Source organism: Maylandia zebra, linkage group LG7, assembly GCF_041146795.1.
Source record: "Maylandia zebra isolate NMK-2024a linkage group LG7, Mzebra_GT3a, whole genome shotgun sequence".
Taxonomy (NCBI): Eukaryota; Metazoa; Chordata; class Actinopteri; order Cichliformes; family Cichlidae; genus Maylandia; species Maylandia zebra.
Window position 1 is genome coordinate 2506875 of NC_135173.1, and position 23297 is coordinate 2530171.

General features: G+C 44.2%; 1 protein-coding gene across 3 annotated transcripts; it reads right to left on the bottom strand.

The window, feature by feature from the left end:
• Nucleotides 1–251: 251 nt before the first annotated feature.
• On the bottom strand, nt 252–20973 carry mlycd (malonyl-CoA decarboxylase). Of its 3 annotated transcripts, XM_004568210.4 has the most exons (5): nt 20326–20973; nt 14108–14220; nt 11582–11738; nt 10984–11136; nt 252–1204 (listed from the first exon to the last, which is right to left on the bottom strand). In XM_004568210.4, the coding sequence occupies exons 1-5, from the start codon at nt 20869–20871 to the stop codon at nt 659–661; spliced, it is 1515 nt and encodes a 504-aa protein (XP_004568267.1). In that variant the 5' UTR covers nt 20872–20973; the 3' UTR covers nt 252–658. The 3 variants fall into 3 exon arrangements, 1 of the variants encoding a protein (XP_004568267.1); XR_013099260.1 differs by lacking the exons at nt 10984–11136; nt 11582–11738; nt 14108–14220; nt 20326–20973 and adding an exon at nt 1531–10976 and having other exon boundaries at nt 1067–1204; XR_013099259.1 differs by lacking the exons at nt 10984–11136; nt 11582–11738; nt 14108–14220; nt 20326–20973 and adding an exon at nt 1551–10976 and having other exon boundaries at nt 1070–1204.
• Between the last annotated feature and the right edge of the window lie 2324 nt (nt 20974–23297).

The following is a 23297-nucleotide window of genomic DNA, read 5'->3' on the forward strand; positions in this document are numbered from 1 at the left end:
ACTGGGTTAAAGCGAGCACAGTCAACTGGAAAATATAAGCAGTTGTAACAAACGCGCAAAACAAATCTAATTTTTTTAGTGTTATTTAATGTGAAATAATATTTCCAGTCTGTGATTTCATGTCGTTGTGTGTTGAGCTTTAGTGGGAATAAGCAGCAGGTGTAGATAAACCCAAGCGCAAGAAGAATAAGAGACAAAATCTATTTCTACCCCATCCTTTGACATATTTGCAACACGACAGTTCAGCCAAATGAAAGAATCCAAACATCATTTATTCCAGTAGCTGCGCTCCCTCGTTGCTCGCACTTTACACAGAGTCTTATCCAAGAACATGTTACAGCAGTGATGGATGCCTCGTGCTTCATTAGCTGCAGTCTGTCCTGGGAATCACTTACACAATATCAAACAGCTTTGGCCAGAAATCTAATGAGGCAAACAGCAGATGGCGAGAGTTACGTCACGTGAGAAATGCTCTCATTTCAATTCAAAACATAATATCGACTAACATCCGCTCAGCAGTTCTTCTGGAGCTGCTGGTCTTTGAACATTTATTAAACACGCCAAGTATCGAGGACGGATTTAAATGAAATTCTCACAAATATATAATCGACCGAAACAGCAGAACAACAGAACGGGTGGGCGTGTCCCCATCGCTTAATCACAGTTTGCTGGCCTTCTGAAACTGGGACACGAAGCCGAGCACCTGATCTGACGCTGCGATGACCTTATTCTGAAGGTAACGCGCGCTGTTTTTAGACGTCTCGTTCAGGAAGTAACGATAGTTCACCATGATGCCGCAGGAGTTGGCCACACCCCTGGGGCTGGTGTCGGCATGCCAGTTGAGCCGCCACATTGTAGCGCCATTTTGCAGGTGGAAGTTAGCCACTGGATTGAGAGCATAGCCGCGCCGCTTCTCCCCGTACAGGTACCAGGCGCACAGACGCATCAGAACAGGCTCCAGGACTCCGCACAGTCTCTCTGAACGCATCCACTCGTTAGAGCTGAGGAGCTTGCGAAGGGAATCCACGGTCGGGGTCCCCGGGGTCGAATCGGTGGCATGTTGTATCTCCTTCCACTCTTCCTCAGAGAGCAGATCAAATGCACGGCCCTCCTTCCTGCACTGGCTGAGCAGGCCTTGAAGCCAAGCGGAGAAGCCTGGAATGGGTGACAGGCTGGAGAACTGGGCCATGACAGGGAACTCGCTCTGGAAGGCAGAAGAGAGGCACAGAGTTATACCCATGACCTATTTACATCCAGTCGAATTTCATTCATTCAAAAAGGCCTGTGCATTTCAGGCTGCAGCACTGTTTTTACAGTATGTACAATCATGTGCATTAATGCAGTAAAAGCCGTAAAATAGCCTCAACTTTTCCAAACAGGCGGAAAGAAAAAAGATCATTTGAAAATCCAAACTGGGGATGCAAAGAGGAAACAGAGAGACCACGTACGAGGCAGCACAGATCTTATCTTTACTACAATGTAAAGGTCACCAGTTTTACAGCAGTGGAAAAAGGAGTGATGAACACTCACCTCAGCATCAAAACACCCACCAAAAGAAATGTTTGTTCCCAGGCAGCTGCTCGGGCCTTTAGCTCCTCAGAGAGGGACAGCACTGCAAATCAGCTCCTCTGCTTCATGATCCTGCCCTCCTGATGGAGATGGATGACCCTCTGTCCTTACCTCCCTCTTATTCCATCCACCTCCTCTGTCCCTTGCACCTTTAATACTTGTCCTTTTCTTTCAACAGCCGCCCCCGCGTGTCTCTGCCTCTGTCACAATACGGCCGTGTGCAGGCAAGAGTAGGACCCAAACGCAAACTCACAGAGTCAAAAGGTAAACTCAAAAAACACAGCTTTATTGCTGGCGTGAAGTGGGACAAGAAAAACACACACAAAATAAACTAAACTGGGAAAACTAAAGCACAAGGAGCCACAGGGAAAAAATCACACAGCTATGAGGGAGGACGCAACACTGACAAAGAGAAACATGGGGCTTAAATACACTGAGGGATAATGAGGGGGAATGAGACACAGAAGGAGAGCACAGCTGGGAGTAATCAGGCTGGACGAGACAAGGGAAGCAAAACTAGAAACACTCACATGAGGCATGGACCTTCAAAGTATAACAGGAAACTCACTGACTGAAATCTAAACATGCAAACTCAACAGCAACTGGGGAGACAGAACATAGGAACCTGAAACATGGTACAAAAACATCACAGTAGACATAACATGGAACACAGGGAAGCCATATTACAAAGCCAAAGAACTAAACCTATGGTAACCATAACTGAAATCTAGGGAAACAGGAAGCAGTACAACAAAAGACTCAAAACATAATCCATAATATAAAAACACGAGATCTCTTCAAAATAAAACTGGAAACATGAGAGGAAGACATGACAACATAAGACAACAGACATGAAACACACGAAGGGCAAGGGAGACTTCACAGGGGTTGAAATACACAAGAGGGAACTAATAAGCAAATGAACATAGGAGACATGAGCTTAAACATACTATAAACATCAAAATGAACTAAAACTCAAAACACTGGGCCATAAGACCCAGGACCGTGACAGAGCCCCCCCTTCAAGGGCGGATTCCAGACGCCCAAAAACCACGAAAAACAAAACAAAAACCAAAAACAACCCACCAAGGGCGGGCAGCGGGGGTCCAGGACGGAGGGCCAGAAACAAGGCCAAAAAAACCAAATGTCCATCAAAATCACAGGAGCGCAGGGAACAGTTCATGACTCCTCAGGGGCCGACCCGGAGGGTGACGGTCCAGAAATTCATAGTTCATGTGATCAGGGGGCCGGCCCGGAGGCCGACGGCACAGGAGTTCATGGTCAAACAGTCCAGGTGGCCGACCTGGACGACAGCAGCACAAGAGTTCACATGGTTCAGGTGGCCGACCAGGAGGCCAACGGTCCAGTAGTCCATAGTTCACGAGCTCAGGGGGCCGACCCGGAGGTCGACAGCATAGCAGGTCACAGTGCAACAGTTCAGGCGGCCGACCCCGATGGCAACGACGTCCAGCTGACGGCCCGGAAAGCGGCCGGCGATTCCGAGGGGCAAAACGTGGCTTGGGCGGTGGCAACACAGCCGCAGGACCAGGCGAGGCCGACACAGAAGCAGAGGCTGAAGCTGGACCAGGCGACGGCAAAGCAGGAGCTGAGGCTGAGGCTGGACCAGACGAGGCAGAAGCAGAGGCTGAGGCCGGACCAGGCGAAGCAGAAGCCGAAGCCGGACCAGGCGGAGCAGAGGCCGAAGCCGGACCAGGCGGAGCAGAGGCCGAAGCCGGACCAGGCGGAGCAGAGGCCGAAGCCGGACCAGGCGGAGCAGAGGCAGAGGCTGGACCAGGCGGAGCAGAGGCAGAAGGTGGCTGGACGGGCTCCTCGGGCCCGCCAGCAGACGTGGCATGAGGCCGGACGGGCAGCTCGGGCCCCCCAGCAGACGTGGCATGAGGCCGGACGGGCAGCTCGGGCCCCCCAGCTGACGAGGCGTGAGGCTGGTGCGGTTCACCTGAACCCCCAGCTGACGTGGCATGAGGCTGGACGGGCTCCTCGGGCCCTCCAGCTGACGAGGCATGAGGCTGGTGCGGTTCTCCTGAACCCCCAGCTGACGAGGCATGAGCAGTAGGTGCAGAGACCACCGGCTGAACATAAGGCTGAGCAGGTGATGGAGCAAATGACTGAGCGGCACAGTGGGCTAAGGGCTGAGCTAACGGAAGCACAGGAAAGTGTACTATGGACTGGGCCGCTAACAGTGCTAGTGACCAAGCTAATGACTGAAAGGCATGCAGTAGTGATGGCGGTGTGGGTTGTAGACTGAATTCTCCTGAGCCCTCAGTAGAAACAGGGATGGGTGCAGGCACATGCCGGACACTAGCCACTCCCACCCAAGGAGTAGGTACGGGTGCGGAGACGGGCTGTATCCTGGCTGACCACACCCTGGGGACCGGCATGGGTGACAAAACTGAAGCCTGACCTGGAGACAAAACTGAAGCCTGACCTGGAGACAAAACTGAAGCCTGACCACATGACTGAGCTAATTGAGCAACAGACTGAACTATGGAAAAAGAGAGGTTTTAGTGATTGTGGTAGTTGTTGCTGACATATCTCCGAGCCTACAGAACACAAGGACAGGGGCTGGATAGGCTCACCTGAGCCTTCAGCGGACACAGGAATGGGTGCAGGCACCCGCCGGACACGAGCCACTCCCACCCGAGGAGTAGGTACGGGTGCGGAGGTAGGCTGTGTCCTGGCTGGCCTCACCCTGGGAGCCGGGACAGGTGGTGGAGAGCGGAGCTCAGGAGTGGTCACAGGAGTAGGTAGGTTTGCAAAGGCAGTCTCAGAATAAGCTGACTGGTGAGCAGCAAAGTCCAGGGGTGAAGCCACACCCAAAACAGTCACTTGAGGTGCAGGTTGAACTTGGTCTGACTCTAAAACATGGTGAGTGTGTTTGAACATGGCTGGCTGTGGAACACAAAATTCAACTTGAGTCATGAGCTCAGTGGCATCAAGTCCAAGTCTTCTAGCCAGTTTAACTATGGTAGGAGGCACTCTGTTACTATTTACACCTCCCAGCTGAGGCACAGAAAAAATAACTGCCTGAGATACTGGCAGAGCATTACGTAGAATCTCAGATACAGGATTGGAATCATGAAGGTTCGGAGGAGCTGGTTGAAAAACTAAAGTGTTCATAGGAGCAGCATGACTAACCGTGGATGAAATGGCAGAAGGATTGGAATGAGAATGTGGCAAACAGTCACTTTTACCCGTGAAAGTGGTCTGCTCAGCTGCTGTGGAACGATGGCGGCGTGAACGCCGTTTTCTCCGGGAAGGAGGGGGAGGAGACGTGCCAGCCCGCGAATCCTCCAGCGGACCGGGCTGAACCTCCTCCGAGTCTTCATAGTGGAGAGGCCGATCCGGGCGGACGTGTACGGTGGAAACGAGGAAGTCCTGGATGAGAGGGTGTAGCGCGCCAAATAGCCAGGGAAGTCCAGAAACCATCCTCTGCAGACGGATGGCTAACTCCTCCTGGTATTCTTCAAAGGGCAGCGCAAACCATTCCTGGCATAGAAACTCCACCGCATAGATCATGTCCTCCCGGAGCTCAGCGGAGGGATTATGAGTTGCTGGGTCCATTGTCTGGTTGCGTCCTTCTGGCACAATACGGCCGTGTGCAGGCAAGAGTAGGACCCAAACGCAAACTCACAGAGTCAAAAGGTAAACTCAAAAAACACAGCTTTATTGCTGGCGTGAAGTGGGACACGAAAAACAACACAAAATAAACTAAACTGGGAAAACTAAAGCACAAGGAGCCACAGGGAAAAATCACACAGCTATGAGGGAGGACGCAACACTGACAAAGAGAAACATGGGGCTTAAATACACTGAGGGATAATGAGGGGGAATGAGACACAGAAGGAGAGCACAGCTGGGAGTAATCAGGCTGGACGAGACAAGGGAAGCAAAACTAGAAACACTCACATGAGGCATGGACCTTCAAAGTATAACAGGAAACTCACTGACTGAAATCTAAACATGCAAACTCAACAGCAACTGGGGAGACAGAACATAGGAACCTGAAACATGGTACAAAAACATCACAGTAGACATAACATGGAACACAGGGAAGCCATATTACAAAGCCAAAGAACTAAACCTATGGTAACCATAACTGAAATCTAGGGAAACAGGAAGCAGTACAACAAAAGACTCAAAACATAATCCATAATATAAAAACACGAGATCTCTTCAAAATAAAACTGGAAACATGAGAGGAAGACATGACAACATAAGACAACAGACATGAAACACACGAAGGGCAAGGGAGACTTCACAGGGGTTGAAATACACAAGAGGGAACTAATAAGCAAATGAACATAGGAGACATGAGCTTAAACATACTATAAACATCAAAATGAACTAAAACTCAAAACACTGGGCCATAAGACCCAGGACCGTGACAGCCTCCTGTTGTCTGCCCACACACGAACCAGTCACCCACCCACTCACCCATCTCACAAGTCCTCTTCCACCCCACTACCTCTCTACTTTCACAAAAACGCTCCCCCTCCCCTCCCCGGCCCATCTTCGCGCTTCGGCGTCTAGGTTGATAAGTGACGGAGCAAATGTGGCAGGCAGAGAAGTGAAAGGCTGCCGATGAAAGTGTCAGACAAACCCTGGAGGGACACGTCGCTGTCTGTGTGCCTTGTTCTGCAACATTGTTTCTATTCCTCCCTTGATCTCGACCCCCTCGGCCCCTTTTACACTAAAAGCCAACCTTCTCACTCTCAGCGTCCTGCTGCCTTTGTACTTCTTTGCACTTCCTTATTCTAACCTCTACTTTTAACTACTGCCTGTTAGGAGTGGGCAGTGTTTACAGAACAGGAAGGTACCCGAATCAGGACAGAAACAGTAAGAAAGGAGGAAAAAGAAACTGGGAGGATAGAATATAGAAGAAAGGATGGAGCGGTGCCAGAACTACGCTCCAGGGTCCAATCTACAAAGACAAGCAGGGCGTCCTCTTTACCTTAAATCACCACGGTGACCTTTTCTTTTCCCCTCTGTCATCTATCAGTCATCAGAGTGCTCCCTCTGTGCTACGCCGCTCCTCTCTTCACCTTTACAAACGCTAAAGAAGCCAAGCTGAGAAACCTCTGCCACAGCTGGCTTTGAAGTAAAGCACTGCAGTCACTCGTCAGGGTCACGGGTACGATTCCCATTCATGGAAAACTGTCCAGAAGATTTCTTGAACCAAACAGAAGAATACATTCTGCCTCCCTGAAATATCATTCTATGTTAAAGCCTTTTATAGCATGTTGGAAACACCGACTCTGGTCGAGGAACCACGTGCAGATGAAACCAGTGCTTTCACGCTCTGCCCTGAACAGGCAAACACACGTTTGTGGTTTTTCTCCCTCTTTTCTGCCATGAAGCAAAAATTTCAATACACCAGAGTAAAGACTCCTCCTAGTTTTAGGAGACGACCTGACAAACCCTCACTCGGGCTTCTCTCCGCCGGCCCTCCGTAAGTTTTCAGAATTCATTTTGAGATTTTGCTTTGCACTTCTAAAACACATCTAGGTCTGGCCCCGAGCTACGTGGCAGAAATATTAACCCCATAAGAGCCCGTCTGCAGCTTTCAACTCCTCAGTTAGAGCTTTTCTGGCTGTTTTAAGGCAGCGGCTTAAATCCAACCGTGCTTTTGCCACCAGGGCTACTCAGCTTTTTCATGACCTGCCTGAGGAGATAAGGAGTGCTGAATCTGTGCCTTCTTTTAAATCACTTTTAAATACATTTTGTAGAGACTTAGTTTATAAAGTATTTGGTATATGAAGCAGTTGATATTATCATGATGATAAATAAAATCCCTAAAGCTAAAGACAGCTAGAGCTAAAAGCTTAAATTAGCTCAGGAGGGCAGTATGTATGTACTGATATTAAATTTTACTTAGTTAATTATAATTCTTGCTGTATACATTATTAAACAGCAAGATAAATAGCATAATTAGCCAATTGTGCCACCCACGACCCTGACAAGGATAAGCGGAAGGATGGATGGATGAAACGATATATTTTTAGACATAAGTTGTAACAGCCGCCGTTTTCTTTGTGAGTATTTATTACACGGCCTGCTGGGGGAAAAGCCTGTTCTAACGTTTGAGTCTAAGGTTTATTTTTTAGCACCTGAGGCCCTTTTTTTGCTTCTCATCCGTAAACACTCTGCATACTCGTTCATGGGATTCAGTTTATTTTGAAAAGTCTCAACAGGATCTTGAGCTTTATTGTGAAAGGTTTATGTGGAAAATAAACAAGCGGATACGCGATGGTGTTACCGTCGTTGTTGCTAACGACAACGCATAAAATCAGGCGCTTGTCTGTCCGCAGTGTGGTTCTATTAAATAAAGAGAAAGAGAGAACTTTAATAAATGAATATAGCCACTACAGTCACCATCAAAACCATGAAAAAATATTACCATAAACAGTTTATTTTGTGACACCACGAAACAAACGATAGACGTTTTTATATATATCGTTATATCGAACAGTTATGAGATAACTAGTTACAGTGACACTGTAACTAGTGTCACTGTAACCCCTATCTGTCTGCATGAAAATGGATTTAGAAATAATTTGGAACTTTTTTCGCTCTGTCTGATCTGTTGTCTGTTACAGTTCACACCCACCTGCTAACTTCCACCTGTTCTTTCTAATAATGCTTGATCTGTTATTGTTCAGTATGTTTAATAGAGTATACAGGCAGGCAAAGATGTATACATCTATAGTAGTTCACTGCTATAAACATACAAGCAGTTATTTCCTCATTTAAACTGCCAGCTCTCTTCTTCAACGTTGCTTCGTTGCTCTGGAACGATTCCAAAGCTCAAGATCTTTAAGATTGCTTAGTGTGAGTCCCGTTCAGACCACTTTCACTTACACTTCTGCCACAGTGGCTGGACATCCTTCAGCGTGTCAAGTTTAGATTTTTCCTGCAGGAGGAGGGACTGTATCCGACTGCCAGGGTGGGTGCTGAGTCAAAAAAGCCCCCACACAGACCACACAGCCACCATCTCAGCTCCCGTATTTACAGTAGAAGGTCAATAAGCAGTATCATTTTGCTAATCAACTTTCGTGTGCACAACCCTGTGAAGACCAAAAAACCACCTCCTGACCTGAAGGCCTGCATATCTGCTCGTATGCATGCGTGCAAATAGTCAGACCAGCACTTCCAGGTAGACATTTATAACTAATAGCAGCAGGAAAAGTGGTCAAGAGGAGATGAAAGGACAGAGACAGGTGTCTCACAACTGTTAAGCTACTTTCTCTTTGCAGATAGAAAGGAGACAGAAATCTGCATTAGGAGGCTGGAAGAGCTATAACAGCACAAGTCAGAGGAAGTGAAAGAGTCTGTGATGTACCGTTATTTATTTTGTTCCAGTTCCTGTTTCTTTCATTTCTTTTGTTTCTTTACTTTATTAAAGTCTCATTTCTCTTACACGCCTTCACGAATGCAGAATCCGCATCTTTAAGGCTTCTACAAAACAATGCAATATAACATCGGTGACGTGCGACACCCAAAGCCTTACTGCCGACGCAGAAAACACAAAACCATATCTGCGCTGCTCACTCAACCGTATGCTTCCATTAATAACAATGACAATAAGCAAACCACTTGCAGACATCAAAACAGTCACTTTGTATGGATAAATAAAATGAAAACACTTTAAACCTGATTTTCTTTTTTTATGAGGATACGCTATGAAAAGCTATTTCCCAGCTGTTGATGAGAGAAGCTTTTGATCTTCCATTCAGTGTTCCAATCGTTTAACAAGTGCGAGCTAGAGTGGTCCAACACAAAGAGCTCTTCTGTGCTTATTGAGAGGGATGGATGAGATGTTAGTACTGCCTGTCAGCTGAGTACTTCTCTCTTTATGTATACATGCATTCAGGCGCTATTGCAAGTGGGAGATTTATGATTCAGCACTAAGAATAAAAAAAAGGATGCTAAATGTAAGAAAGTAGGTCAGCTGGACAACACCTGAAGAAAGGGAGGAGCTCTGTGCCATGTGTGCGTTCACGATAAGGCGTTATTATCTAGCTGTAATGGAAAGGTTGAGAAGCGTCACTGATGTGCCTCGCTACATCCTGGTTATATTTAGATAACACATGTTTACTTAACCTTGCTGCATCTCTTTCATTGACACTTATCTGGAATGTCATCGGTATTTTAAACAGGTACCGGCAATTTAATTAGCAGAATTAACCAAAAATGTTTTGCTCTCATCCCATCAACGGGAACACTGAGGCATTTCCAAATAATTCGATCATATCCTCAAAGACAATTCAAGTTCTAGTAGCTGCAACTGAGCCAAGGTAAACTCTGTCAGGCTAAAAATGTGAAAATGTGATTGTTTGTTGTATATAAGCACTAGGGGTGCAACGATACACAAAATTCACGGTTCGGTTCGATACTTTGGTGTCACGGTTCGATATTTTTTTCGATACAAAAAAAATGTTCATGCTTTTTTAATTTGTCATTTATTAAAATTATAAATATATATTTTAACTCAAAAGTACAGTTTTTAAATTTAATGTTGCTGAAACAACAAAGTAATAAAAAAATTAATCTGATGGAGAAATCCCTCATCTTTGGAAAAGAGAGTTTATTACAGAGAAACGTCTCTTTCCAAAATAAAAGCTCTACTATACGCTTCTTCTGGGCTATATTCTCAGCAGCACATTAAACATATCAGGTCCCCATAAGGAGAATCCTGTGCTAACGGCTGTCTAAATGACTCGGCTAAAGTTTGTAGCATGCGTGCTTGTTGTTTTTGTCTGCTTCCACTTGTCTTTGCACTAGGATGCTGTCGGTGTAAACGTGCAGTCATACTCGTTGTGTTCCCACTAGTGCTGTCAGCGTTAATCTGAAATGACGTTAACGCCACAACACGGAAAATCTCCGTTAACGAGCTACCGCGGATCGCCCCGTGCGTGGGGCTGGACGGCCAACACGTTAACGAGCTAACTGCGCTAACACACTAGCTCCCACCCATGTAATTGAGCATTGCGTGGCACATCCGACATACTGTTTTACTTTAGTCCATGACGCGCTTACCTTCAGGGTCATACGTCACATGAAAACCAAAATAGTTCCAAAGGCCAGATCTGAATGAGGGTGGGGGAGGTTCAGTTTGCTATGTTGCAACGAGCTTAGCTTCTGTCTCGCTAGCTTGCGCTGCGCTCAGTGAATCTGCGTTCGACTACTCTGCCTAGGCTGCACTGTCGAGCGCAGATCCACTGAGCGCTCAACACAGACAGCATCGTCAGAAGGAAAGTTGATAAAAATAAATTACAAATGTTGTATTGTTCGATACATATGCGTACCGAACCGAAAGCTCTGTATCGAACGGTTCAATATCGATACGAGTATCGTTGCACCCCTAATAAGCACCTGCAGCCCACATTCGCTTACCTGCAATTCACGCACCACCCTCTTGATGAGGACATTGCCCAGTTCCACCCCTTGCAGGCCAGCTTGTGTTGAAGAGATCGAGTAGAAGATAGCTGAATTGATCTTATTCACGTCTTCGTCTGAGTCCAGGGTGGCAAACTCACGAACAATACTCTGAGAAAAAAGAAAGAGAGAAGATCATTTTTTCTTTAGGCTGGAGTAAGGAAGACAAATCCTGCACTACTCATGCAGCTGTAAACCCATTTTCAGTGTTCTTAGCTGCTGAGCTGCTGTCAGGGCAAGTTTCACTACAACTATTTGAGAGCCGCTGGGGCAGAACTGTGGAAATCATTGCACAATTTTACACTGTGAAATATTCTTGGATTTCAGTGTTGTGAAAACCGCCTTTAGCTCGCACAAAAACAAAAAGAAGCGATTGCTGAGCATAAAGCTTTGTTTAAACAGGAATGTGCAGTTACAAGGCCTTGGCCGTGATGTTTCTTCATACTGGTCACGTGACAGGAGGACCGACACAGTAAATCCCAGACGTGTAACTGTCTTCTACGCTTTAATAAAGGGACACAAACCGTTACAGCAGCCTCCGGCTACTGAGTCTAACCTGTATGTTATCAGAGATGTCTTCAGTCAGAGCCACGTGGAGTACAACCAAGGGCTCTCCCGGCATGGCAGCATGGGTGAAGGCATAGCAGCGTCGGTACGGTCCCACTCTGCGCTTCAGGTCGGTCCAGTTTCTTACAGGGTGCACTGCCTCATACCTGGGAGAAGGCAGGCTCATGGTTAGCTCCAAAGTCCTTGGTTACCGATATGAAATGTTATTAGTTACACGCCTCCAGCTTAAATAATCACAGCAGCTTAAAAAAACTCAGTGTCCTTTTTGCAGCACAGGATCCTTCAGCTCAGACGGAGGTCGACAAAAGCGGCGTCTCATTCGGGCGGCTCAAAGAACCACCACAAGTGGGTCTGATTAGCTGCGTCGAGCCAGTTAGCTTTGAATGACATTTTCCTCATTTTTCATTCAAAGATAAAAGTGTTGTGTTACTCAATTTCAAATATTACGTTTTTAATTGCAACGGTTTGCAAAAGACCTTCTTTTTCTGCTATTCTAACATAAAATAGCCAAATTAATATAAAGCTAAATACAGGCGTTACAAAGTTTTAATTAAAGTGATTACTAACATTTGTGTTTGCAAACTTTTACATCAAACTGGCTGCTGTGAAAGATCTTTATAGCAATAGCTTCACATGGGGCGCTTAATAGGGCTCCTATTTATATTATATTAGAGTATATCGTTGATTATATCGAACTTCCATCGTTGCACCATCGAGAGCATCCTGACCAACTGTATAACAGTCTGGTACGGGAACTGCTCTGCCTCGGACCGGAAGGCGTTGCAGAGGGTCGTGAAAACTGCCCAGCGCATCGCCGGAGCACCACTTCCTGCCATAAAAGACATCTACAGGAAGCGGTGTCTGAAAAGGGCTGGGAAAATCATCAAAGACCCCAGTCACCCATCACATGGACTCTTCACCCTCCTGCCCTCTGGGAGGCGCCACAGGAGCCTCCGGACTAAGACCACCAGGTACCGGAACAGCTTCTTCCCCACAGCTGTCAGACTCCTGAACTCTGCCTCCTGACATCTGACCCACGTTAAACTCATGGACTGAACATACACACACACACAATGGACAACTGTACCCTCAAACACACAATAATAACATGGACTGAACCACCACTCACAACCACTAGCACTTTATATAGCCTCTGTAGGAATTATATCTCACTTATCTTAACTGCACTACTGTATAGCTCTGTGTAAATAATCATTCTGTACATTCGATAATCTTTAATCCTACAACTGTTTACAACTTGCATAGTTCCCATTTCTGTATAGCTGTATATCCCAGATTCTGTAAAGTTATTTATTTCATATTCTGTATAGTTTTTCATATTTATATCCTGTTCATATCCTGTACATAGCTTGTACTCACTACAGCCCACATAGAATATAACTATAAGTTATATTCTATAACTTATAGTTATAGAATATTCACAACATACCTCATACCATGTACATTATAACATAATAGACCCATTTCTGTAATATACTTACATATCTATACTATTGCTAATATATATTGTAATATATCTATATCACTAAGCACTTCTGGATGGATGCAAACTGCATTTCGTTGCCCTGTACCTGTGCATGTGCAATGACAATAAAGTTGAATTCTATTCTATTCTATATAAACTATGTTGCGATCGTGGCTCAAGAGTTGGGAGTTCGCCTTGTAGTCAGAAGGTTGCTGGTTCGAGCCCCGGCTTGGACAGTCTCGGTCGTTGTGTCCTTGGGCAAGACACTTCACCCGTTGCCTACTGGTGGTGGTCAGAGGGCCCGGTGGCGCCAGTGTCCGGCAGCCTCGCCTCTGTCAGTGCGCCCCAGTGTGGCTGTGGCTACAATGTAGCTGCCATCACCAGTGTGTGAATGTGTGTGAATGGGTGGATGACTGGATATGTAAAGCGCTTTGGGGTCCTTAGGGACTAGTAAAGCGCTATATAAATACAGGCCATTTACCATTTAGCTAATTTCACTGCAATATTTTGAGGACTGTCTCACCTGCTACCTTGTTTACCCGCCTTCTAAAGTGCACCTGATTTCTGTACAGTGGGAATAGGAAGTGAAATGACTCCCCCTAGAGCCTGGAGTAAAGCTACAGTTATATTCTAATACTAATCATTTCCAAAACCTGTAGCTGAATCTTTAGGTAAAGATAAAAGAGAGAAATGCACAGCTAGTTGGGCTGCTTTAAATACATTAATCAGCTGTAGCACCTTCTCCCAACAAGTACTTCAAACTTGTGTGTGCAAGCAGGTGCATGTGTGTGTTTTTACCTCCCTCTGTCATGCTACAGCAGCCCTGTCCACGTGTTTAAATGCTCATGAAGTTCATTTAAACACGTGGACAAGCCCGCTGTCCCTATGGTTACAGAGGAGGGGTTAAGTAAACAGTCATTTTTAAAACTGTGCTGTCTAATGTGCTTCAGGGAAGAAGAAAAAACAGCCTGCGATGCGATTCTACAGTTAAAGATGAGGAACAACACTGGGTCGCAGTGATGCCCTTACTGGCTGATCTTCTGCAGGATCTCGCAGGGGGACTGCCAGGTGATTCTCTCGAGTCGCAGCAGACCTACAGAGAACCACTCAGACAGCAAGCTCTTCAGCGCACCATTCAGGTCCTGTGGGAGAAAAAGGGGAGCGTTTAGCTGTAACAGCCACATCCAGCTGATAATTGAAACATTCGCCACATTCTTTCTGTTTCAGAGAGCAGCTCAGCAGCTGCTCTGTCAAGTAAATATAGTACAAGAAAAAGAAGGTCATCCACAATATTGAGTAATGCAAGCACTAACTAAATGTCATTTCACTGTTGCAGTGAAAAGCTGGAAGTGGAAAATAAAATACTGTCTTTTCTATTCCTATTAAGAACTGGATAAATACAGGCTTTACAACCCTGTGACCTGTTTTATTAGGAACTCACAAAGTAGAGCAGCGCAGCAGCTGAAGTTTGTCTGTGGCGATGAACAATTCATGGCCACATCTTGGACACTGTGCCTGGATGTGTGCTCCTTTGGGCGTCGGTATACAGTTTGAATGTTTTCACATTATGAATAGTGATTTGTTCGAGCTTGCAATAAGCGTAGAAGGGGCACTTCAATAAGCAACTTGCCATTTGAAAGCAGGCCTGTCCTCCAACAAAGGTCAGACTTCATTTAAAGCAAATCTCTTGCAAACACACAAAGAAGCTCACAAGGTGCACACACTCAGGCACATAAATAGAGCTTATATTGGCTGTTTCATAGGATGGCTTCTCTTCAGGCTTACTTTAATGCCAGCTTGTCAATCATAATAAAAGCTAATACAAACAAGCACAACTACAGTCACGGTGTAAAAGCCAGTGGCTGAAATTCTCCACGAGCAGCGATCGAATCCAAAGCTAACAGCATTTGAAATTCATCCCCACATATAAGCATCATGCCCCGCATTATTCAGCTGTACGGTTGAGAAGTTTCAGACTAGAAGATTCTGTTGAGCAAAGAGCAAATCAAAAGTAACCCTGAAATACAATTTTAGCAAAACTTCAATTTCGACTTATTTCATAGTATATATGTGTTCCTCAGACTTCACAAGCTGCCAGAAGGGAAATAATCTACGATAGCTGATAAGCACATCAACAACGCCGTGAGGGAATAGCAGCCGCTGGCTTGGGCGGCCAATTTTCACCCACACAAAAGAGAGGTCAAACTGGGATGTGTATTCCATTGACCCAGCAGAAGATGGAGTCTTTAGAAATGGAAGAGTGCATCACTCAAGGCCTCGAGTTAGGAGAGAGGGAGAGAGGGATGGCAGAAAGAAAGGGAAGGGGTAAAAAAGAAAATCCTGCAACCCATTAAAAAGAAAATGAAGCGACACTTTTGACACCGGAGCCGTATCAATGCAGCCGAGCGCGGATGCTGTAAGGTGATACAGCCTCTGCTACAAGCAGCCTCTCTACCTCGAGCTGGAGTTATTTTGTGACTATACAGTGAGCCAGCATGAGCTGCCTGCACAAGGCCAGATGACCACTGACTGTCCAAGTGTTTCAAAGGTCAGTCAGAGCCTGCCAGTACCTTTGCTCCAGCAGGGCGCGTGCCATTTGTAAGCTTGTGCGTTGAAGGGGAAAAAATAGTCCCGCTGACACGTGCACCCCCAGGGAGCCAACTAACACGATATCCTTGACATGTCCTAACCAGTGTTGGGCAAGTTACTTTGAAAAAGTCATTAATTACTTGAAAATTAACTATTACGTTACTTTAAAAAAAACGTTTAACCCCCTGGGCTCCAGGGTATAATTGGCCATTTTTCACTACGTTTGATTTTCCCTCCACATTTCACCTTTAAAAACTATTTCCTTTGCCTTGTTTATCATTGTTTTCAGCACAACCTCACGTGTCTGAATTTACAGTCATGTTTTCATTTTGACAGACTGTATTGATCTAAAAATCAGACAAAAAACATAAAATCCGAGTAGAAAAGGTGGATTTTTTACTGTAACAACCACAAACATGTTTAATGAATCATATTTCATAACTTTAAATGCAAATATAAATTGTCAATTTTAAAATCTATGTACAACCTATGTACAAGTTTTGCAAATAACAAAGTTATTTGCAGCCATTTACCTTTTATTCCTTTTTCAATAAGATGCCACAAATTGTTTGTGCCACTCCAAAAACATAATTTCTGTCCACTATAAAGGAAACATCACAGCCTGATACCTGCAGGTCTGACAGCAGCAGGTGTGTCACTCCTGTTTCTTCCTGGAGACAGCAGTCGCCTCATTGTTCTGACACACAACACAAAACTATCCACAACACTACACACTAACTACACAAGACAACACATTAACTACACACTCCAAACACGCTAAACGTCACAAATCTCTCACATCTCAAAACTGTCTCTCTCTCTCTCACTGTCACTCCTAAAACTTCCGCCTCTTCCTAAACAACCAAACGTCTTGTTTCCATATCATTTCTTGATTGGTCGACATGGTGCATTTTTCCACCAACACCAAAGGGCTGTTTTTTGTTTTGTTTTTTTATTTGTTGCTCATAAGCAGAGAGGTCTCGAGAGGCACCTTGTTGCCTTGTCTTTAAGTGGCCATGTGATTGGCTTACCACGACTACTTTATTCTTCCTCAGTCAAACAGCAGCACTCATGCAATTGTTTTGCCCCCTGAGCTCCAGGTGTTGTGCCAAAAAGTGATCGTCGGGCAGAAAGTGATCACCGTCCGCGGGAGCGCGAAGCTGCTTAAAGCTGCAGCGCCCAGATTACTTACAGCTACTTCCTGCAGCTGATATAAGATGCAGTAAGCTGAACACAGCTTCACCCGTCTGTTTGTTGAAAAATAGTAACACGACCGCATTTTCTCGTTAGTAACGGTAACGGCGTTGTAACGATAGGAACAGTAATTAGTTAGATTACTCGTTACTGCAAAAAGTAACGCCATTACTTGTAACGCCGTTGTTCCCATGACTGGTCCTAACATCTTCCAGTTGCAGTTTGGGGCAACACAAATGAAAGGGCCTGAAGCAAAAAGGTGAGAGGGAACATCAAAAATCAATATGCAAATCCAACTAATCTAAATGAAAGAGAAACACAGCGACTCGGTCTTGGGTACATTTAAAAAGTGAATGTACCCAAGCCTTGTATGCTGTACTGTAGTTCTACAGTCATTACCATATTCTGATTGCAAGGTCTCCCTTGGTATGCACATACCTTCAACGCAGGTACAAAAAGCTTCACGTAGGCTGTGACCTTTTCTCATTTTTTAGCTCAATCAATGCAGGCGGTAACAACAAGCAAAGATTACGAGGCACCAACAAGACCAGATACAGTGCTGAGAAGAAGTCGGTACTCTGTTGGCAACTTAGACCTTTTTAAGCTACACAGGCTCTCAGTGGTCCTGGGTTATTGAGATTAAGCACATCTGAACCACGTTAGAGCAGGAACGGTGCAATCGGGGTCTTTAAAAAACATATCAGCCAGTAGCACTTAACACATGAAAACACATGATTGCAAGGTCAAAGGCATATGCACTTTCAGTGCTTTCCAAAGCAAAACGTAGAAGCTGAAGATGACTAAAGTAGGCTTTCATAAAATAGCTGCTTATGATACCAGAAAAAGACATTTTAGTTGAACTATAATAGCTTTTGATTGTGGTTTTCTAATTTTGATTCACATATTTCAGCACAAGAATTTTACAGATCAGCAGCTTCCTTTTTATGTAGTATGTTGGAGAATCGGGGGGGAAATCATTTTCATGAGCTACATAAAGAAAAATGTGGGTTTTTAACACAAAACTAAACAGAGATGTTAATGAGGTTTTATCAAATGTTGAGACTGAGAAAGATTTGCTCATTCTGAGCTTGATGCCAGCAAGCTAAACTTATAAAAGAAAAAGTGGAACTTATATAAAGGCTGGAAAGATGTGCAATGCTTAATAAAGAAAAAGTAGAAGTGAAAGAAAGTACCTCAGCGTGATGGCTTATTACTGAAAGGCATCCGTCTTTTAGCCCTTTAATAAATATAGTGAAGTACACTCACAAAGTGCCAGTACTTTCATTCCCATCTAGAGTTCTTTAAAATAGCACCTTGTGCGCCTTCAAAGACTTGGAGTTGAGAGCACTGCTACGCTGTATCTTAAAGGAAGAAAAGCACCTGTTGGAACATGATTGGATTAAAAAGGTGTCCCGGAGAGACCGTCTTTCATAAGTGAAAATGTGGAGAGGTTTACCACTTTGCGAATGACTGCACAGGCAAACAATTCAGCTATTTTAGAATAACCTTTCTCAACATAAAATTGCAAAGAATTTGCGGATTTCATCATGTTTGGTACAAAACCTGAATATAACAAATAAAAATAGGGTTGCAAACTATCAATTAATTGTGATGGCTGACTACAAAAACCAGTTCAAACTCAGGAAAGAAAAACGCTGTGCCTGAGCTTGTTTAACACAGACTAAAGTTAAATGCATGCCTGCGGTCTGAAATTTTATCTGATTGTATAGGCAGGCACTGGTCTACATCTATACCATTACTGCTGAATGATATATGCAGGTTTACTTCAAGACAATATCTTTCTTCATTGAAGACGTATGCCTGACCCAACGTTTTGGAATCTGCTGCTGGCATCAAGTTTAAAATGAGCACAAACTTATGTGACATTCTGTCTTTGGAATCCTGTAAATGAAATCCATGGTTTACGCAGTTTGAGCATGATAGCATGCTTACATAACACCAGTGGGTTATTTATAACTCCACTTTCACATCTAATCAGTCTGGGTCCAACATTGAGATCCAGCAGGCATAAGGGAACGCAAGTCAGAGGCTGACATGAAACCAACAGAAAAGTCATCCTGTAAACATACTGCAGTTGCAGGAACTGCCACATAAACAATGCATGTATGCAATTACCAGTACTTGTAACTAACAAAATCATTTTTTATGTTTCTGTTATGTTTAGTTCAGCAGCATGTGTAAGCTCTTTGATCAAGTTGATATTTTCTATGTTTAAATACGATTATTGTTGTAGTTTGAAATAAAAATGTCATCACAAATGTCAAACATTCTCTAGTTTCAGTTTCTTGGTAATCAGAATTTCCATCTTTACTTTTTCCACACCTGACCAGACAATAAGAAAAAGATAAAGCCGATGTTGTAACTGTGGAAAAATCATGAAGAATATGTTACTCTGACAATGTAAATATTCTAAAAAATGTAAGTTAAAAAAATCACAACTGCTTTATTTGTTTACATAGCACTAAGGTTCAGTTGATAGACTTTCTAGCACATTACACTGAATGACAGAACAGATATCAGAATCAAACCACTTGTGGTAATTTTATTATTGCTATTAGTATCAAATATGGGGCTTTAGATGTGAATACCTCTACAGTGTTTATATCTGTACTCTCAAACTAAGTGCACGAACTACACGCTGACAAACCCACTTAAAAATATTCCACTGTTACCACTTACAGCGTGCATAAGCACTGTTACACCCTAGTGTGAACTGAAAGGTGTGATTATATTGACGCCTGAATGATGAGGCCTGTGAGACTGCCTTTATGGTTAAATGCGCTGCCAGAAATGTACCATTATAAGTGGGCAAAGAACATGGGATCGGTGTAATGGGATCTTTAAGGGTTTCTTTCCGCCGCCTTTTCTTTAAAGTCCGTTTTAACTGTCTTCAAAGGATGCATTCAAAATATTCATTACATGCCTGATTAATATTCAGTTCTTTCCCTTTGTAGCTACGGCAGAGAAGTTCTTATTCAGCTATAGAATTAAACATTTGAAAGTCTTTTTTAAACACGAGAGATTTCCAACAACAGTGGAAGACAGCTCTGATCAGCTGAGCTGTCCATCCAGAACACGCAGGAAGTCTGAAGAAAGCTCTGAAATTGAGCTTGACAGTGTTTTTGTCCCAAACAAGCCCCCGTCTAATCAATATGTTAAACAATCATACACTAAGAAGGAATCAAAAAGGACTCGTTAATCACATGGTTAGTAAGGGGGAGTTAACTGGGGCAAAGGTGCACTGAACCCGTGATGAAATATGAACCGGGGGGGCAGCGCACAGGCTGCAGTGTGCAGGCGGCTATACTGTAGCTACCGTTGGATGCTGTCAGGTTATGTCACATGCAGTGTCTCTATATTGGCAATGTCAAACACATAAACGCGAAAGGTATTTCTTGAGCTCGAGTCAAGCGAGCACCCGTAGAAATGTGAACGAATATTACCCTGATGTGCGGGCTGTCGCTAGCTTTGGACGAGATTATTTCGAGCACATCCGCTCGCAGATCCACAAGAAACTTCACTCCCCCCTCGACTCTGCTTATATGACTGAACAGCTGTTTATAACGGGGAGTCAAGGTGTACCGGAGTCTGTCTTCAGCTAGCAAAATGGTCGCCAAGTCCCGTAATTGAGTGTCCAGTAGCTTCAGTGCGAGCTCCGAAACACTTTTGTGGTCCACCCCGAAGTCTTGTGATAGCTTCGTTAGGAAACAAAGTTTATCTTCCTTATCGAGACTTTTGTAGAAGTACATGAACTCCAGGCTGTTAGTTTCGGGTGGGGGCGGGGATTTGTCCCTCGTTTCGTAGGAAGGTAAAGGTGCAACGACCCTCGATAGTATCTCCTCCATACCGGAGACACCGCCGCGACTATGTGTAGAGTACCGGCGCCTGCAGCGGACGTCTGAGGCCTCCAGAGCCACTCTGAGAAGAGCCCGGTGTCGCCAGCACCTTACACTGCTCCGGAAAGCCAAAATCACGGGATGGGATGTCATTACCGGGGGGAGGTTAAGCTGTCTGGAACCCACGACCAGTTACCACACACAGGAAATCATTTCCGGGTCTCTTAAAGAGACAGTACAACAAATAAAACGCACTAACCCGGTGTTGTGCCAAAAAGTGATCCTATGGACAGAAGTTCAGTTTCTGATGGCACAAAGTTCTGCCTATAGTGACGCCTGCCAAAAACTGATGTCATATGTTTCCGTGTGTTTGTTATATGTGTAATATCTTTACTTATGTTGGTATTCGGTGGACTTCGGTAATCAGGGTTTACAAATGGGTTATATATAAAATATATAAATTACCTGTTTTTCAAGTACCTTTGTAACTCTATGTTATTGTACTTACATTATAACCAATCCGGTCCTTTTTGTCCACTTTAAATATGTTTACAGAACTATTATTATATTTGTTGCAATGTCTGCTGTCCTCTTGCCCAGATTATTCTTTAAAAATACATTTTTAATGTCAACGAGATTTTTTTTTAACTGCGTAAATAAAGGCTATATAAAAGTCACTACCAAAAACTGATTGCGGCTTGTACCTTCTTACAGGAATGTTGTTTGTGACTCAAGATGACTTGATATCATGAGGGATAAATCTGACATATGTTTCACATATTTTAGAGCAGAGCTTCCCAAAGTGTGGGGCCCGCCCCCTAGGGGGTGGAGATATTAGCTCTTTATACAGTAAAGTTACAGTGAGATACAAATAACATCAGGCTGATCCTGCCATGATTTGTTCCCTCGGTTCAAATCACGGACAAACAGGATCCCACAGCTGTTTTTGTTTTTAAACCCATTTTGCACATAGAGACATTTTTTGAAAAATGTATTGATAGCAATGTTGAATATTATTACACAGGAAAAAAAAACAACTACACGTACAATAATCACACCGTGACGCCTCTGCCTTTCTAATGGAGGGAGAGTAACTGTGTGTATGTAAGCGTGTAAAACCTGAAGATAGTCAGATTAACAGTAACAGTATTTTGTCTCTATTTGCAATTCATCTCATGTAAACAATAACGTGCGCACAGCGTGACGTGAAAAAAGGCACATACCTTTGACTTGCCTGATGAACTCTGTATTCCTCGTCCACACGTAAACACAAAAAAGGAGTTTTAAAAGATCTCCATTTTCAGTGATTCTAAACGTCGTTTACGTGTAGCTGAAGGACCCGTCCCATCCAGGCAACAAACTGTTCCAACTTCTGCAATCTGGTAGAAGGTTCCGCATCTTCCGGGCAAGGACAGAGAGACTCAAGAGGAGCTTCTATCCCCAAGCCATCCGTGCCCTAAACACACACACCCGCCCTCTCACATCATCTATAATTGACTGAGACAGGACTCTTCCAGACATTAAACCAAGGCACAATGTACATTTCAAATTCCTCTAATTTTAAATATGTTTATATTGTCTATCCTGTAAAATAGTCAGATGTCTATTCATATTAATGTACAGAATTCACCTGCTTGCTGCTACTACTGCACATTCACCCAGTGTATATACTATATATATATATATAATGTTCTTCCTCTACCCCCCCCCCCCCCCCCAAAATTTTTGCACATGTCGAGGAGCGTGTCAGGCTACATTTCACTGTGTGTTATACTTGTATATGCATGTGACAAATAAAGAACCTTGAACCTTGGACCTAGCTGCGTTTTCAAAAACACCGGTGTACGTGCGGACGTAGCGTAAGAGAGTTAGCAGTTTAATCTCTTACTACCTGTAATTTATTGCAGGTTACTTGTATTTGTTTAATTGTTTACTAAATGTTTGAGGTGTGAAATAAACCGCAATGGAGCAAAAGATGGGTGTGTGTGGCTGGAGGATGTGTTTGTGCGTGTCCGTGTGCGTGCGCGCACTGGGGGGGGGGGGGGGGGCGCAATATTTTTCTTGTAAAACAAAGGGGGGCCCAGCAAAAAAAGTTTGGGAGCCACTGTTTTAGAGCAACAAGTTATTTATAGCACAGTGACTGGAACACAAGTGAAGAGAGATGTAACATCATACAAGACCATTGTTTCATCTGCCTCCATAATGACATCTCTCACCTTATCAACAAATCCAAAGTGTTTTGGATGCAGTGATTAGAGCTGCAAAGGGTTCATCTTTCACCATCTTACAATGCTTTGACTGCAGCCACTCCCCAGCTCTCTGTGAATGGTGCTCATGGCCATTGATCAATAGTCATCGAACAGTGGTCGCTGATCAATAGTCATGACAATAATGATCAAGAAACTGACCTCACAGCCTGTTGTTGTCAGTGGTGCTGCTTTCAATCATTGTGCAAATGTCCTGTTTATAAGGTTGGGAAACCTGCAGTCATCTGAGCCTGAAGACGTCACCTGGATGATGACGAAACGTTTCTCCCACTGAAAATGTCCAGATGAACAGAATCAGCGTTCTGGGATTTC

What these genes read in the sequence shown, in the direction of transcription:
- mlycd (XM_004568210.4), bottom strand. Translation starts at nt 20,871, where the DNA reads ATGACATCCCATCCCGTGATTTTGGCTTTCCGGAGCAGTGTAAGGTGC. An exon ending in GCGACAGCCCGCACATCAGG is followed by an intron (nt 14,221 to 20,325) that starts GTAATATTCGTT and finishes TTTCTCCCACAG; the next exon opens with GACCTGAATGGTGCGCTGAA. An exon ending in ACATCTCTGATAACATACAG is followed by an intron (nt 11,137 to 11,581) that starts GTTAGACTCAGT and finishes CTTTTTTCTCAG; the next exon opens with AGTATTGTTCGTGAGTTTGC.